General features: G+C 42.5%; 1 protein-coding gene across 2 annotated transcripts in view; it reads right to left on the bottom strand.

Annotated features, from left to right (window-relative positions):
* Nucleotides 1–391: 391 nt before the first annotated feature.
* Nucleotides 392–19038, bottom strand: part of LOC117400971 (complement C1q-like protein 4) — a 45290-nt gene continuing 26643 nt past the window's right edge. For both annotated transcript variants that reach the window (XM_059013454.1, XM_034001337.3), the window contains one exon: nt 392–3638. In XM_059013454.1, coding sequence (XP_058869437.1) covers nt 3459–3638 — 180 coding nt within the window. In that variant the 3' untranslated portion in view covers nt 392–3458. The remainder of the gene's footprint in view (nt 3639–19038) is intronic.

The raw sequence follows: 19038 nt of genomic DNA, 5'->3' as shown, positions 1-19038 counted from the left end.
ACTGCAGAGCCTGCACCGCATAGGACTGCTAAGCCTGCATCGCCTAGGACTGCAGAGCCTGCACCGCCTAGGACTGCAGAGCCTGCACCGAATAGGACTGCTGAGCCTGCATCGCCTAGGACTGCTGAGCCTGCATCGCCTAGGACTTCTGAGCCTGCACCGCATAGGACTGCTGAGCCTGCACCGCCTAGGACTGCAGAGCCTGCACCGCCTAGGACTGCAGAGCCTGCACCGCATAGGACTGCTGAGCCTGCACCGCATAGGACTGCTGAGCCTGCACCGCCTAGGACTGCAGAGCCTGCACCGCCTAGGACTGCAGAGCCTGCACCGCCTAGGGCTGCTGAGCCTGCACCGCCTAGGACTGCAGAGCCTGCACCGCCTAGGACTGCAGAGCCTGCAATGCATAGGACTGCAGAGCCTGCACCGCCTAGGACTGCTGAGCCTGCACCGCATAGGACTGCCAACCAAGGAGAAGGGGGGTAGGTCAGGAGACCACCTCCACTGGCAGCAGTTCGGCTGCCAGGATTGCCTTGGTCAGAGGAGCCAGCCTGTGCACGGTCAGCCTGGCCACTGTTAGTGTTGGCATGGGAGGAGGACCTTCCACCATGGCTGCCACCCATGGACCAATTGCTGCCCCTGTTCCTGGGCTGGAACATTAACTGGGACTTTGGGACTACATAATAAAAGGGGGCGGGGCAAAGCCCTACTGATAAAATGCATTGTTTGTTTTGAACGGGTGAATGTATTATGATTTAAAAGTAGTGGTTTATTGTTGTATTAATATGAAAATCAAAAACAAAGCCGAAAGTGAAAAGAACAGTAAGCAATCATGCGTCACTTTTTTTTTAATCAGACTTAATTTATAGCTGAGAACTTTTTTTTTTGATACAGGGTTGTTATATCTTATTGTCATTATCATGCATTTCCTGTGAACTGACCACAGACCCAGCTATTCTGGAGCAAAACTGGACCCCAGTGACCAGAAAGAGGAAGTGCTAACTTTATTTATTTTTTTTTAAATTTATATTACCCCCTGATTCTCTCCCCAATTTGGAATGCCCAATTATTTTTCTCCTCACCGCAAGCAATTCCCCACACAGGTTCAGTGGGAGTCCTCCGATCCCACGACCAAGCCAGATTCCTCTTTTACACCCAGGAACTTGAGAGCCGATGTAGTGAGCTATCGGCTTCTGGAGGACAAAGGCCAATCCTGCAGGTGTCTGCTCAGAACTCTCTGGGCACCTGGCCAGGGTTTGCTGTAGCGTGACGAGGAGAAAAGGTTCCTGTTGATTTTGCATCTCTAGCCCACGGGAACGCTAGAGCCAATGCGACGCTCCCTATGGAGTCCCAAGCAAAGACCAGCAACTTTGCACACGCGAACCAGAGCTCCCCTGACTGTATGTCCCCTGCACAACCTGAAGCTGTGCCTTTACCAGGTGAGCCACTAACCTCAATTTGAGAACAGTAAACTTGTCTAACCATTCATCGCTTGGGATTGGAAAACTGTGCTGGATGATAGTGTGCTGGTTTACAGAGGTACTGTAAATCAATTACAAGACCTAAAAAAGGATATAAATGTCAAACTATCTGAACACTTTGAAAATCTCTATTACATTACATGCTGTTGCAGTAGTGTCCAGTTAAACCCTGTTATTCAAGGATTGTACTCATTTTACTGTCTCCTTTATGTGAACAAGGATTTTACTGTAGATGCACCAAACACATGGGACATGTACATATATACGCAACATACTTGATTATAAACTAGCATGACTTACATTGATTCACATTGATTTTAGGCAGGCAAGACTTACAAATCATGCCGGAGTCCAGAATAGACAGCTTCTGGATTGTATAGAGGATCACACCTTCATTGTAACTGAGATCTGGTCAAGACCCAAACATTATACAGAATGCTAGTTTGTAGAGGGGCTGGATTAGACAGGTTTTACTTACAATCATTTCATGAGGCAAACCACTCCAGACACACACATAGATTGTTTGAAAACTCAGACACAATCAATCAATCTGTATTTAATAAATGTCACTGTATTATTATAGACTGCTATTCATGAAACAGATCTAAGTACGGTATGTGTTAATAACAATATAATAAGCATACCTCTGTACAGATGCAGTGGTGTGCTTGGTTGAAGTCACTATGTAATAACATTGTAATACAATGGAATGTGTGATAAGGCAGTTTTGAAACATTGACTCCAGTATAAAACCACATTTAGGGCAGATCACAACTTGACACACACAGATCTCCCAAAAGACCTTCAATATTGCAAGTGGGGACATTAACATTGCAGGGGTCTTTGTTTGAAACATAATCATGCATTACAGTGAGATGGGGTCAGGTCTGGTTCAATGGAAGACCCTTGTTCAATGAACACCATTTGTGTTTTATAAAGCGCTTTTGGTGGCTGTGTGTTCAGGTACAGGCTAACCTTACATTCCATTCAACACCAGGATCCATATAGGTTAACCCTCTCTTACAGCTTGTTCTAGGGTACCAATCAAATAGATTTTATTAAAAAAAACATCGCAACAGCTGGCAAAATTGGCAATTTTTCAATTTTAAGTTTGCTTTGTTTTTATCGGAAGGGTGAAACATAAGCCAAAAAATAGGACAACACATTAATATTGTGTAGAGACTGAGTACTGGGGAAGTGAGAGGCAGGGAATTCAATGTATGATAACACTTGTGCTCCTTGATAATGTTAACAGGTGTTTGTAAGAACCATGCCATCAGACTGTTCTCTCTCACCCTCGGGTTTCATGCTTGCTGTGATCTTCCAGGGCGGCGTTGGACTCGGGGAGGTGAAATAAAGATTACAAGGAAAACTGCTGCCTGTAAATGAGAGCTCGGCTGCCAGGTCACAGGGAATCACAAGCTGGGCAGGCTTGGAAAGATACCAAATTGCTTCCTGGTTAAGGGGAGGACAATTCAAATAAACCACAATTAGGGGTAAAAATACTTAGAAATAAGATAGATGTTTTCAGTCTATAGTTTTCAATATTTTTTTTCATGAAATCCTCTCATGTTGTATTAGATAAATATTGTTCATAATATAGGAATAAACTTTTCTAAAATATAGTACAGCGTACTCAGTACTGGGGATCTGAGAGCCAGTTAATTCAATACAGTCTAGTACAGAGAATTCAATAGTATACTGGGGATTAAAATAGCCAGCTTGTTCAATAGAGTACAGAGAAAATGGTATTATATAGCTTAATACTTTAAAAAGGGACAATTTATCAGGGTATTAAAGGTATCATGCCCCCCCACTCCCAGCCCAATTCAACCAGTCCAATCCAATCCAACCCAGTTCATTCCAATGAAGTTGATTCAAGTCCAGTTCAGTTTGCTTGCCCGGTGCACACTGCTGCTCCCCTGCCTGCTTTTCTGGATGGTGTTGTAATGTTCGGAGTGTCCAGCAGGGGGGGCACTCTCAGTCTGGGTAGATCAGGAAGCCAGAGAAGGTGCTATACTTGTTGGTGTTGCCCCCATGCACTTTGCCCCCGTCCAGCTGTACACAAACCTCGTCGCCCACATCCAGGTGCAAGATGACGCTGTTGGAGGCGTAGTCATAGTTCTGATCAGCATCCTGTGCGATAGCACTGGCCCTGACCTGCACAGAGAGAGACAGAGAGAGAGAGAGGGTAAGAGAGAGGGAGCAGATAGACCTGCACAGAGACAGAGAGTGGGGGTGAGAGAGAGACAGAGAGTGGTGGTGAGAGAGAAGAGGCATAGATGGAAGGGTTAGGGAGGGGATAGACCTGCACAGAGAGAGAGGAGGCATAGAGGGTAGGGAGAGGGAGGGGATAGACCTGCAGAGTGAGAGAGAGAGAAAGAGAGGAGGCATAGAGGGTAGGGAGAGGGAGGGAGGGAGTTAGGGAGGGAGGGGATAGACCTGCAGAGAGAGAGAGAGAGGTCTCACTCTACACACAAAATAAATTAAATTCCTGCTCTTCACAGGTGACCTGGTCCTGCTGTCACCCACTAAACAGGGGTTATAGCAGAGCCTGTCACTGCTAGAGCAGTACTGTCAGACCTGGGCCCTGACACTAAACATGAAAAATACCAAAATTATGAACTTCCAAAAAAAGGCCAGATGTCAAAGAAGCAGGTCCCACTTCACTCTACACAACACACCCTAGAACACACCACACAATATACATACCTAGGCCTGACCATCAGTGCGTCAGGGAGCTTTAACCTGGCAGTGAATGCACTAAAAGAAAAAGCCTGCAGAGCTTTTTATGCCATCAAAAGGAGGCTTTATATAATAAATCTACCTGTCAGAATGTGGCTAAAAATATTTGACAGTGTTATCCAGCCCATTGTGCTATTTGGAAGTGAGGGGGGGTCCAGTCAGTCAACAAGACTACACAAAATGGGATAAACATCCAGTAGAAACCCTGCGTGCTGAATTCTGCAAAAGCATATTACAGGTACAGCGAAAAACACCAAACCATGCATGCAGCATGCAAAAAAGAGCACTAACATTCTGGATGCATCTAAACAAAAGTGAGCCATACTCCCACCAGTACAAGACCCTGCTAACCCAAGAGCTCAGCCCAGAAAAGAGTCCCCTCAGCCAGCTGGTCCTGAAGCTCACTACACTAACACTAACCAGCTTCAGGACAACACTGCTAAAACACTGACAATCAGTCAACCAAACTGTAAAACAAATCAAAAGCTCCTATGTGGAACATTGGGACAAAGAAACAAAAACCCAAAATAAATTTGATTGCTATCGGACCCTAAAAAGAGACTTTACTGTAGAAAATATCTCTTCACTGTCAGAGATACAAAGCAGAGGCAGATCCTGACCAAGTACAGACTCAGTGACCACAACCTGGCCATTGAAAAAAGCCGACACAGGCAGACCTGGCTGGCCAGAGAGAACAGGCTCTGTGGTCACTGTGAGACAAGAGAGGCCGAGACAGAGATGCACTCTCTCCTACACTGTGAGAAATACTCCCAAACAAGGAACAAATTCCTTAAAAAAATTACTAAACTGGCAGTCCTACTGGGAGAGGGACACACAACCCCACTGGCTGCCCAATCTGTAGCAGCCTGCCACAACCCGAGGGACGCACAGTGAACACTCTGCACGGGGGTCATTACTTTCTACCACTACTTTGTGCTGCATTCTATATACTAGTGGTCATTGTTATTGTTATTAAGATCATCATTATCATCATTGTTATTTTTATTGTTATTGTAAATATATTGTTATAATGAGTGATGTAATTGCTTTGGCAATACTGCTGATGTCTGTCATGCCAATAAAGCACCTTTGAATTGAAAATTGAGAGAGAGAGGAGGCATAGAGGGGAGGGAGAGGTAGGGGATAGACAAAAGAGAGAAAGATGGGGAGAGGTAATTAAAAGAGAGTGAATGCAGGAGAGAGAGGTAGGGGAGGAGAGAAGGAGGGGGAGAGAGGGACAGACGAGTAAAGATAGCAGACAGTCTGGAAAGACCTTACAAAAAAGCAACAAAATACCATTTGGCTCTGATTGTAATCTCAGTGTATTACCCTGAGGAAACCCAAGCTGGCAGAAGCATTTGAACACAATGGCAACAAATATTACAAATGATGTATTCTATGGTACTGCCATGAATTATTAGTGTCAAAATGTGACCATTCTACCAACTGCAGCATCATATCAGTGTAGCTTTCCTTGTGCAACTCTTGCCCTTGATACTGCACATTATTGCAGGGCTAGAAAATCACAACCAGTTCTGGGTTTTAGAACTACCCTCAATGAAGAATATTATTAAAATAATCAGACCCCTGTAAAATACAATGTCCCGCCCCTATAGATAAACATGAAACAATCCTAATAGAAACCCACAGTTCAGTTGAGACGTATTCATGCTGTTATAACTGCCATCTGTTTAAAGCATATTTAATAAGGGCCTGATTGAACTCCATTTCTATGATATACCTTAGAAACCTGAAGCCCAGGATGGGATGCAGGGCTAGTGTGAGCTCCTCTCCCTCCGTCAGGGGGTGGGGAGAGGGAGGGAGGGAGGGAGGGAGATATTGAGCTCAGGACGGAGTGCAGGGCTAGTGTGAGCTCCTCTCCCTCGGTCAGGGTGGAGAGAGGGAGGGTGGGAGATATTGAGCTCAGGACGGAGTGCAGGGCTAGTGTGAGCTCCTCTCCCTCGGTCAGGGTGGGGAGAGGGAGGGAGGGAGATATTGAGCTCAGGACGGAGTGCAGGGCTAGTGTGAGCTCCTCTCCCTCGGTCAGGGTGGGGAGAGGGAGGGAGGGAGATATTGAGCTCAGGACGGAGTGCAGGGCTAGTGTGAGCTCCTCTCCCTCGATCAGGGTGGGGAGAGGGAGGGTGGTTGATATTGAGCTCAGGACGGAGTGCAGGGCTAGTGTGAGCTCCACTCGCTCAGTCAGGGTGGGGAGAGGGAGGGTGGGAGATATTGAGCTCAGGACGGAGTGCAGGGCTAGTGTGAGCTCCACTCCCTCGGTCAGGGTGGGGAGAGGGAGGGAGATATTGGAAAAGGGAGAATAACAGAGCCCTCTCTGCCTCACCTATCTTATTCTCCCTCTGCAGTTTTTTTTACAAACCTCCCGACAGCCTTCCTCATAAATCACAGCCCAGTTGTAAATTGGCACAGCTGATTAAGCGTTACGACTAAGTGACGTTTTTTAAATGTTAATTACAGGGAGACATTTATGACTTATTTTCCTACTGTGATATTTCACACAGGGCAGCCTGTTGCTAGCGGCAACAGAAAGCAGGGACCGCGTCCATTCAGAAAACCAGCGATAAATCAGCGCAATCACAACCTTTAGCCGTTTGTTAGCGGAACAAAATTCCTCCTGTCAAAATTGTATAGAGGCATGGCGACACACATGATAAAACAGGACCCTGGCTCTACCAGGCCCTTAGAGAACTTACATGGGATTGAGTCACTTATTAAAACAGGACCCTGGCTCTACCAGTCCCTTAGAGAATTTACATGGGATTGAGTCACTTATTAAAACAGGACCCTGGCTCTACCAGTCCCTTAGAGAACTTACATGGGATTGAGTCATTTATTAAAACAGGACCCTGGCTCTACCAGTCCCTTAGAGAATTTACATGGGATTGAGTCACTTATTAAAACAGGACCCTGGCTCTACCAGGCCCTTAGAGAATTTACATGGGATTGAGTCACTCATTAAAACAGGACCCTGGCTCTACCAGGCCCTTAGAGAACTTACATGGGATTGAGTCACTTATTAAAACAGGACCCTGGCTCTACCAGGCCCTTAGAGAACTTACATGGGATTGAGTCACTTATTAAAACAGGACCCTGGCTCTACCAGGCCCTTAGAGAACTTACATGGGATTGAGTCACTTATTAAAACAGGACCCTGGCTGTACCAGGCCCTTAGAGAATTTACATGGGATTGAGTCACTCATTAAAACAGGACCCTGGCTGTACCAGGCCCTTAGAGAATTTACATGGGATTGAGTCACTTACTAGAAGTGTTGGCAGAATGGTGGTACAGCACTTGTTTCCTATTTAATATCTTACACCCAATGAACGGCATTACACACCACTTAATACATAACATGTGCAAAGGGTCACACCTCCTTATATTCAGACAAACACTGCCATCTGTGAAAATGCAGTCCTCCCTTTGGTTTGATACAGTATTATTATTATTATTATTATTTATTTCTTAGCAGATGCCCTTATCCAGGGCGACTTACAATTATTACAAGATATCAGATTATTTTTACATACAATTACCCATTTATACAGTTGGGTTTTTACTGGAGCAATCTAGGTAAAGTACCTTGCTCAAGGGTACAGCAGCAGTATCCCCCACCTGGGATTGAACCCACAACCCTCTGGTCAAGAGTCCAGAGCCCTAACCACTACTCCACACTGCTGCCCAGTATACAATGTATCCAGTACCATACACTGCTGAAACTCTGGAGCCAATCAGATAACACGTTTTGCTTGCTGTTTGCCACAAAGAAAACCCATTGATGACATCAGCAGTACCATATTATCTCCCATGCTTTATTCTCGATATGGGTACAGTTGACGTCACCTGCTTGAATAAAATCATATCTTAGCATAACATTTTCATTTACTTATTTCTGTCTGTAATGAGCCACCACCACTATTACACTTTTTTATGTATCTTTCACAGATATAATTTCATGGTTTGAACATAAAATGACCCGAGATCCCGCCAAAAGGTCAAACAGTTCTTATCGTCATGAATAATATATCGGATGATGTACAGTTTGGAGCCCGTTATAGGGGAATTACACAAAAAAGAAAATAGTTTCTATGACATAAATTTCAAGGTTTATAGTCATCTAAAATTTCAAGCTTGACACTTGGAAAATTAACTGCTCCCTCACCTCCTAAGAGAACGGGTGCTCCCTCCAGTCCAGGCTTACTATGTACCTTCAATAAATTATTGTTCCCAAATGTTTAACCCGAATACAAGGTTTCCTTGAAAAAAATAGGATTCCCCCTATATGTGTGTGGCAAAGTGGTGAGTGAATACAGGTGAGTACAGTGCAGAGCTGATACAAAACAGACAGACAATGATTTCCAGGTGCAAGGGTGTTTATTGATATAATTAGCAATGTCCAGAGCCTTATGGCAAACACCTATAAATAATAATGTTGGAGTGATACAGCGGGGTGTATCACTCGGTATTTGTAATTCCCCGGGTTTGACCCGTAACCAAAAAGTCCAGTTTTACACACCAACACTAAACACAAAACACAAACACAGTTCTTAGTGATAGTGAATACGTGCAAGTGGTGTAATACAGTTCTCTGTGAAATGCAGGGGTGAAAGTGATGTCCAGGTTTATGCTGGCTTTTGCTACAGCTCCGGATCGTGCAACTGGTAGTCTATTGAAAAACAGATGACAGTTAACAAAACACTAACAAACACAAGACAAAACTCACGGTTCACGATACAGCACACAGACTCCTTGTAGGTTTTCAACACTAACCATTTACCAAGGAACAGATCACGTATGCTAAGCCCCCTATTTATATCCTCGCTCATGACCCCTAGGTTAACGAGCACATCCGCTCCTCCAATCCTCAGATGCCACACCGTTTACCGTCTGGGTCATTGAGTTTGGATACTGTAGCTGCGCCCCTTTCCTAAATGACCAACTTCCACCTACCCTACGGAATAAATTCTCATGCCATTTAGTTAAGGGTACTCTGTTCCCGTTACACAGTGCCCTCACAGGTCGAGAGGGAGATCTAACACCAAGCCCCATTCGATCTCTGTCACAATGTGTAATGTAATTTGAGAAATGCTTGTCACACACAGTAAACGGTCTCTGCTCTTACAGATAAGATTAAAGACTGACCCCCTCTCACCTCTCCCTAAACTAATTACATGACACGACTTCACTCTCATAAATCAATGAACACCACAAAGACAGCCAGGCTCTGCTAACCTGTTGAAGGGCTGGCCGCTGCATAACACATTTCTATTGTATTGACCTGTTGAGCGCCAACGAGCTGATTTGCATGATATTGACCGGTGAAGCGCAACAGAGGACCATTTCCATGCTATTGAGCTGCTCTGCACTATTGACCCGCGTCGTGGGTCTCTAGCAAACGTGCAGAGCAATTTAATCAGAGCGCATTCACACGGGCACCGATAGCCTGGTTGCTTAACGAGACAAAAATCAAGCAGCACGTTCCTTACAGCTACCAGTCAGTCAGTCAGTCAGTCAGTCAGAGCAGCAGTCAGGGCAGCTTCATTGCACGGTGTTTCAATCACAGAGGTGACACAACATTACACTATTACCTGATACACAGGATCCTCTGCTGTGTTTGTTTTTCAGGGGCTTCCGTAATATATATCGCTCACCTTTCAGAGCATGCGTTGGACTGGGTTTCTTCAATAGAACCATAACCTGGTAATTATACAGCACTTATTATTCACCACTTTCAGTTTCTGAGTGGCATCTGAAAAGCTGATCTGTGATTGGGTGGGGCAGAGATACTGGTATCCACCAATAAAAAAAGCATCAGGCATGATTGACACCCGTTTCATTTGCTTTGATATCTCGTCAGCATTTGAGCTGCTGACCAGAAGCAAAGAATTAATAATCAATGATTGCGTTATTTATTTATTGCATTTATATAGCGCTTTTTGTACAAAACTATTGCAAAGCGTGTACAGTGCATAGCAGAAAAAAAGAACAAACTGCAATACATTTGTATAGCATGTCACACACACAACTGCCACAATCAGACCATTTAAATAACAGTATACACGTAATAATAATACAAAAGCAGCAATTTTAAAGTTACATTAAAACTCACTAAGATAAGAAAACCATTTTATAAACGTGCGTTTTTAGTCGACCAGAAAACTGTGATGGTCCCAGCTTCCCTGACAAACAAAAGCAGAGCATTCCATAATTTCAGAGCTCTACAAGAAAAAGCTCTACAAGTGTTGCTTTTGTTGACCCTAGGAATAACCAGCAGCCCCACATCCTGTGATCTCAGAGTGCGGTTTGGAAGATACAGGGTCAGTAACTCAAATAACTAGGTGCTAATCCATTCAGGGCCTTGTAAGTTAACAGCAAAATATTAAAATCAATTTTATACTGCACAGGGAGCCAGTGTAAAGAGGCCAAAACAGGGGTAATATGTTCACTTTTCCTGGTTTTAGTCAGAATTCTAGTGGTGGTATTCTGAACAAGCTGCAAGCGGGATACCACACGTTTTGGGACACCCGAAAAAAGTGCATTACAATAATCAATTCTAGATGAAACAAAGGAATTAATTAGTCTCTCGTCACCAGAAACGGAAATGATTGGTCTGAGTTTGGTTATATTTCTCAAATGGTAAAAAGATACTTTAGTAACTTCCCTAATATGAGTCTCAAATGATAGACCAGGATCAAAGATGACCCCCAAACTCTTAATTTCTAGTTTAAGTTTTGATGAGAGACTGCAAGGGTCGAGCTCATGTAATCCCACATTTCCTTTTAGTTGGTTCTGTGATCCCACTAGCATAACCTCTGTTTTATCTGAATTCAACATTAGAAAATTCTGTGACATCAAGCAGCAACACCTCTGTCCCTGTTTCAATAAAAGAGTCAAAAATAAATATATTACTTGATAAGGTACTTGCATGCATTACCATCACTTTGTAGATCTTATATTTCTCTATATGAAAGATGCACTGTGACAGAGACAGAATGATTCTTGGTGATAAATCACCCTCCTGACCTGTGATGGCGCTGTGTAAAGGGAACAGAGTGCCCTGGACCAGATGGCCAGACAATTCATTCCCAGGGTTAGGTGGAAGTTGGCCATCTAAAAAGGGGGCGGAGCTTCGGTACACCAAGTCATTGCCCCAGAAGGGAAGCGATGTGGCAACCTTGGATTGGATGAGAAACGGTTGCACACGTTAACCAAGGGGGCGTGACTGACGTTATATAAGGGGACGTAGCAAGGTGATCTGTTCCTTTGTTATGGTTAAGAGAACCGCTACAGGACAAGTGAAACGTAACTGTGAGTGTTTTGTTTGTTTGTTTCGTCTAACTGTTGTATTTGTTAGACGGCTAACACAATCCGGAGCTGTCGCTACAGGCCAGCACAAACCCGGATAACCAGCACTGTTGTTCATGGATACATTGTATTTGCACCACTAGCACTAACAGCACTCACGCTGGACTAGGACTCGTGTTTGTGTATTGTGTGTGTGTTTAAATACTGTGCTTATTATTTCGGGACTGAACCCCGTGTTTATTTAACTGAGCAGTACACATCGCTGGGTACTGCCAGCCCTCCATTTATTGTTTACTATTGTCATCAGACTATTGGATTACAAATTAAAAGCATCAGTTCACCAGTGCTCTGTACCTCTACACCTGCGCACTGCAACCCACATTGCCACATGCACTGTAACTCTTGATATGTATTTTTTTGTATACAACTGTAAGTCGCCCTGGGTGCCTAAGAAATAAATAATAATAATAATAATAATAATAATAATAATAATAATAATAATAATTGTAAATGTAAATGTGTGTTTAATTTATAGCTATTAGTGAACAAAAAAATGGTACTCTTTTCAATGCAGCATTTCCAAGCAACACAGTCGGCATAGAACAGATGAGTGAATTGCGTCTGGGAGTTCAAGTTCTTGTTCTTACAACGTGAACCAATACTTTAAGAGCAGTACAGAAACCAGGACCAGAGGACAGTTTGAAATGAAGTGGAGACTTATGACAGAGGGACGGAGACACTTCTTCACACAGAGGGTGGTGAGGGAATGGAATGGGCTACTTAGTCATGTTGTTGAAGCAGAATCACTTGGGTCCTTTAAGACCCGACTTTACAAAGTTCTGAGATCAATCAGCTACTATGTGAAGTAGTAACACTAACTTACTAGATCTCCTGCCTTATTACATGAGACCCCCTAGCAGAGGAAAGGGCTATGTCTGATGAGACGAGCCTTGATGGGCTGAATGCCCTCTTCTCATCTCAAATCACTGCGTTTCCTCTGCCAGACATGTTTTCACTGCTGGCTGTCTTCCTTCATGTGAGCAGCATTCAAACCGGAGCGATTGATACATTTTATAACCATTAAAACATCATATTCACCGTCGTCTTTCATAGAGGAAAATGAGAGCTCTGTAGTTTGCAGTGCTGGCAATACAATACTCTTACGCTACGGTTTCCATCCATCAGACTTTATTTCAAAACTGGAAGTGAATTTTGAAAACATTTACTGACTTTTACATTTTTTTAAAATATAATTCTGATATATTTTTGTATATCAACTTAAAACGATGTCCTGTCTGTTCGGTTAAGTAATGTTGTTTAAGTACATTCCGTAAAACCTCAATGAAACGCCTCCGGCCTTTATTTACAATATTTGCCAGCAGACCGTATTGGAGACCGGCGATTATTTGGGGCGTTTATATTACATCTCTAGCTTCTCATGCTTTTTTGACCTGAAAAAAGAAACAAGGACCAGGGGTCACAAATGGAGATTAGATAAAGGGGAATTCAAAACAGAAAATAGGAGGCACTTTTTTACACAGAGAATTGTGACGGCCTGGAACCAACTCCCCAGTAATGTTGTTGAAGCTGACACCCTGGGATCCTTCAAGAAGCTGCTTGATGAGATTCTGGGATCAATAAGCTACTAACAACCAAACGAGCAAGATGGGATGAATGGCCTGCTCTCGTTTGTAAACTTTCTTATGTTCTTATGTTCTTATGCTTCATGCGGTCATTGAGAAGCTGCTAACACACAACTTTGTAGCAACATTGTAACCCAATTTAAACATTCCAGCAACTTTGTTAAAAGGTTGTGTGTCAGTGGGAACTAAGTAACAGTTTTGTTTTGTAACAAAATGACATTGTGTTGTACACCGTCAAGTATAAAGTGAAAGTATTATTACAGTCTTTTTATATGCACTGGTTAACAAGGCTATGGCATGCAAAACGACAGAAAATGAACAAGCAGAAGTGGAATGGAATTAGATCTACCATTGTTAATACTACTACTACTACTACAAATAATAATAACAACAGTTAAATCCACTAAAATACAGCCTTGTAGATATCAGAACACAGGCGTGTAGGCTATGCTTACAGCACAATAATAATAATAATAATAATAATAATAATAATAATAATAATAATAATAATAATACAAACTTCTAAAATGTTTTTAAGAATGAACAATAAAAGCAATAAGTATCATTATCAAAAATAATTTATTGTTTAATCTCAAACTGTGCTAATACAACAAAACAAGTTAAAATAGAGAGGTTTGTATCTGGCCGACTTTCAGCACGCTTAAATTTATCAAAACTTTTAATAACGTAATAACTGCATGAAACAAATATGCATTACATGTAGGCCTACCTTAAATTATGTTTTCTGTTATTATTATTTATTCATTCTTGGAGTCACTTTCATCGCTGTCACTTATTAGCAGTTCATTATGCTTAAGCTCCTCCTCATCTTCCTCAGCTTCAATGGCAATGACAGATACCTGGCGTTTATTTACAATATTTGCCAGCAGACCAGGCGCGTATTGGAGACCCGGCAAGTTTTACAGTATGCACGAAATATGATTCGATGTTTTAGTATCAGGGATTTATTATCAGCGAGTTTCTAAGTTAATAACCCCTTTGTCCTTGCCTCACACTTAAGAAGCTGTTTTTGTTCAGTAGATTTTGAAATCAGTACCCTAATTACAGACAGGATCCGATGAACACACAGGAAAAAAAATAAATAATGGATCTGCCAGGACTCGTGAGGGGCCCAAAATGGAAGCCATCATCTCCCTTCTCCTCTCCTCCCCCTCATCTCGTTCTTTAAATAATACAACCACCTGGTTAATAAAGTAAAATATAATATCATTTTCAGGTGCACAGTTCTAAATGTTTCTGGAAAATTTTATTTTATTAAAGCATCAAATTAAAAACAGAAAGGCTTACTTTACTGGTGTAATAAAATATAAAGTAAATCCATCATAATAATACAATCAAATTATAATTAAACCCCATTGCTTCTGTAGTTTTGATTTGTTGTGCATGTGAAATCAAATCACTGCACTGAATCTTGGAATATTGTCAAAATAGGCTAATTAGTGATTGTCTAATGTAATTAATGACTTTAATATGCCCCAAGTGCAATTCATTTAAAACAGCAAGAGAAAACTAGCACATGGCCACACATGGTAACACGCATGAGGCTTTGTAGAAGTTGTTAAGATGCCTAATTAAAGCACTGATTACTGATCGAAAATTGAAATTCTCAAAGGTAGGTATATAAGGATATAAATGACAAATCTTGAGGTGTTCTAATAAATGTACACACTACTGTATATATTTTTTGTAAGATGGGTAGTTCATAAGAACCAGGTCAGACCAGTGGTATAAATTTGACCCAATCAGTTAATCGGTCCCAGTTTACAGACACCAAATACTGTTCTCTTGCTGCATGTCCCACAGAGCTTGCAGAGAGAAAGCAAGCGGGTTACATTAGAGTTCATGTCAAAGCGATGGAGATTGATACCGACACGGAGAGGGTCTGCTGGTTGATCATGCAGCGCTGGCTGCCTGACTGCGAGACGGCGCTCCCTGGAGATACTTAGCTGTGACGTGTCTGCCTCAGGGTGCTTGATAGTTGCTGTTTCATTACAAGGGAGTATATACTGGCAGCAGCTGCTTGCGTTCTGCGTGTTAACATTGTCTAAGTGGAGTGTCGAAAGAGACAGGGGTCACAAGGCCTGGGATAACAAACTGATCAAGCGATTTGTGAGATTTGGAATGTGGGAGAGCGAAGCCTTTTTATCAGGGAGCAGTAATAAAAGTGACAGGTTTCATTGGCTGTGATATACAGAGGCACTTTGAGAAGAGCCGATTAAAATCCTCACCAAAGGGACATGGGGCGAGAGGAAAGGGAGGGACTGGCTCTTATAAGAGGTTGGGGGGCAGCGGTCCTTTGGAATTTGTTATATAAAATTTATTTTCAAAGGAATACGCTGCATACGTGGCAATCAACTGAAGGTAACAAGCATGGCCACAATTCTTTTTTTTTGTTTGTTACTGTATTGACATGTGCCTTTCATTTATATGTATAAACTTATAACCTGTTAATCCAGTAACCTAACGTTGCTGAGAGCTTGATCATGGCGAACGGTTAGGGCAGATATGTGACGGGCAGATACACGACGGATTACTGTACATTGACTCAGAAATGTCTTCATCTAGACAATGTGGGGAAGCTATAAAAAAAGGCCAACAAGATGCTCGGATATATTGTGAGAAGTGTTGAATTTAAATCAAGGGAAGTAATGTTAAAACTTTACAATGCATTAGTAAGACCTCATCTAGAATATTGTGTTCAGTTCTGGTCACCTCGTTACAAAAAGGATATTGCTGCTCTAGAAAGAGTGCAAAGAACAGCGACCAGAATTATCCCGGGTTTAAAAGCCATGTCATATGCAGACAGGCTAAAAGAATTGAATCTATTCAGTCTTGAACAAAGAAGACTACGCGGCGATCTGATTCAAGCATTCAAAATTCTAAAAGGTATTGACAATGTCGAACCAGGGGACTTTTTCGACCTGAAAAAAGAAACAAGGACCAGGGGTCACAAATGGAGATTAGATAAAGGGGCATTCAGAACAGAAAATAGGAGGCACTTTTTTTGCACAGAGAATTGTGAGGGTCTGGAACCAACTCCCCAGTAATGTTCTTGAAGCTGATACCCTGGGATCCTTCAAGAAGCTGCTTGATGAGATTCTGGGATCAATAAGCCACTAACAACCAAACGAGCAAGATGGGCCGAATGGCCTCCTTTCGTTTGTAAACTTTCTTATGTTCTTACATTCTTACGTGTATAAGGGATAATCTTGCATACCTCCAGTCAGCAACACAAAGTATACGTTTCAATGGCCAGGTTTCCATGCAGTTTAGAAACTCCACATTCTCTCTGTGTTGTCATGACAATGTGACGTGTCACGCACACACCTCAGGCTCTATAGGAAGTGCACGGCCAAAACGGTTACTCTTAAAGGGGAGGGTAAACGGTTACTCTTAAAGGGGAGGGTAAATGGACTCCTCTCACTGAAAAGCTGCAAATTGACAGCAAATGGAGCATACAAAAAATATTTAACACTAAGATTTATGCCGCAGTTCACATGACATTTCTCAAGTAAGCTTCTATTGTTGTTCTACGAACAGAGCTCAAATCCAGCCCTTCAGGTAATGATATAAAATTATTATTATTATTTATTTCTTAGCAGACGCCTTATCCAGGGCGACTTACAATTGTTACAAGATATCACATTATCTTTACATACAGTTACATTATTTTTTTTTTACATACAATTACCAATTTATACAGTTGGGTTTTTACTGGAGCAATCTAGGTAAAGTACCTTGCTCAAGGGTACAGCAGCAGTGTCCCCCACCTGGGATTGAACCCATGCCCCTCCGGTCAGGAGTCCAGAGCCCTAACCACTACTCCACACTGCTGCCTATAATATTTATTATAGGCAGCATTGTTCATACTCCATATAAATAATACTGAAGCCACTGCAGATTAAACAAATGCAGTCCTTTGCAATGAATAAATAAATAAATAAATAATGAAGCCCTTTGCAAAGCACAGAGAGATTTTTTTTCATCCTTTATTATCTTCGTGTTTGGATAGCTGATTACTTTAAGCCTACAGCTATGGCCAAAGGTTTTGCACCCCCTATAGAATGAACTAATTCTGCTTCCTGAAGTCCAATGAAACCTGCTGAATAATGTTACGTTAATATATTGAAATTACACACACTTTGTATTTTTCCATATAGTTAACGAAAAACTAACAAATTGACATTTTGAAATCTAACATGAAATTGTACTACTATTATGGCTTCTGGTAGAATTTTGCAAAAATATTTTTTTTGATTTACATAATGATAAATAAAATATCTAAATGATGTTCATGTAGTTTATTTTTCATTTTTTATTCTGTCTCAATCCTAAAATTCGAGGTGATGCACAACTTTTGACTATAGCTGCCTGCTACAAACTTGAAAATCTCCTTTTTCAATTGTCGCTCTCTGACTAACAAATCTCTGCTTCTCAGCAAACTTATAACCGATACCAATCTTGATCTTCTCTGTCTTGCTGAAACCTGGCACTCTGTAAACGACATGCACTCGCTGCATCTAGCCACCCTCTTTGACAAACCTTGCCTCACTGGACGAGGCAGGGGCACTGCTGTTATTGCAAATTCTGTGCTCGCTTCCTCAGTTCTTTCTTTGCCTGCCTTTTCTTCATTTGAGCATCTCACCGTCAAGCTCCCCTCTCCCATGTCTCTCACCCTTGCTGTTATCTACCGTCCACCTAAGAACAACTCTGCTTTTATTGCCGAGTTTTCAGACTTCAACATTCATGTTGACTTGCCTTCCTCCCCCCTAGTGACCAACACGCTTCTGGACTGTCTTGGAGTTTCTCAATCTGTCAACATCCCCACTCACACCTGAGGACACACCCTGGATCTGCTCATCACCAGGGGTCTTGATGTCTTCAATCTCTCTGTCTCAGATATCTCTCTCTCTGACCATGTCTTAAACACTGCTAATATTAATCTCTCTGCTCCTTCCTCCACTACTGATACTGTTGTCTCCTTCCGTCCCAAGAATCTGCTGAATCCTCTGAACCTCTCAGAATGTGTCTCTGCATCCCCTCTAACTGGTACTCTCCCATCCTTAGTTGATGATGCAGTGACCCGCTACAACGTGACCCTTACTCACATCATCGACACTGTCCTTGGACTCTGGCTCGGTTCCTGCTGCCCTTAAGCTTGCCCAAGTTACGACAGTACTCAAAAAACCCTCCCTTGACCCGGCTGACTTCTCTAATTTCCATCCCATCTCCAATCTCCCTTTTCTCTCAAAAACTCTCGAAAGGACTGTAGCCAGTCAGCTGATGAAACATCTCGCAGATAACAATCTGCTTGCATCTCTACAGTCTGGTTTCCGGCCACATCACAGTACTGAAACTGCTCTGCTCCGGATTGTGAATGATCTCCTGCTCAATGCTGATGCTGGTGCTCCCTCTGTGCTTGTCCTCCTTGACCTAACAGCTGCTTTTGACACCATAGATCATGACATTCTTCTTGACCGCATTCAGAAGTATGCTGGGATCTCTGGAACCTGTCTCTCCTGGATGTCCTCTTACCTATCCGGACGCAGCAGTCTGTTTTCTATGCTGGAGGCAGTGGTGTTGCAAACCCAGTCACTTGTGGTGTCCCCCAAGGATCTGTTCTTGGGCCCCTTTCTTCAATATCTACATGCTTTCCTTGGGTCACCGCCAACACAGCCTCATGTTTCACTCCTATGCTGACAACACCCAGCTCTACTTAAAACTCAACCCTTGTAGCCCCTCTTCCATGGTCCGGTTCATGGCTTGCATTCAAGACATTGAGGCCTGGATGTCTGCCAATTTTCTTCAGCTGAACACTAGCAAATCTGAA

This window comes from Acipenser ruthenus, chromosome 45, assembly GCF_902713425.1.
Source record: "Acipenser ruthenus chromosome 45, fAciRut3.2 maternal haplotype, whole genome shotgun sequence".
NCBI lineage: Eukaryota > Metazoa > Chordata > Actinopteri > Acipenseriformes > Acipenseridae > Acipenser > Acipenser ruthenus.
Note: the sequence above shows the minus strand (reverse complement) of the source record. Positions and strands in the feature narration are given on the sequence as shown.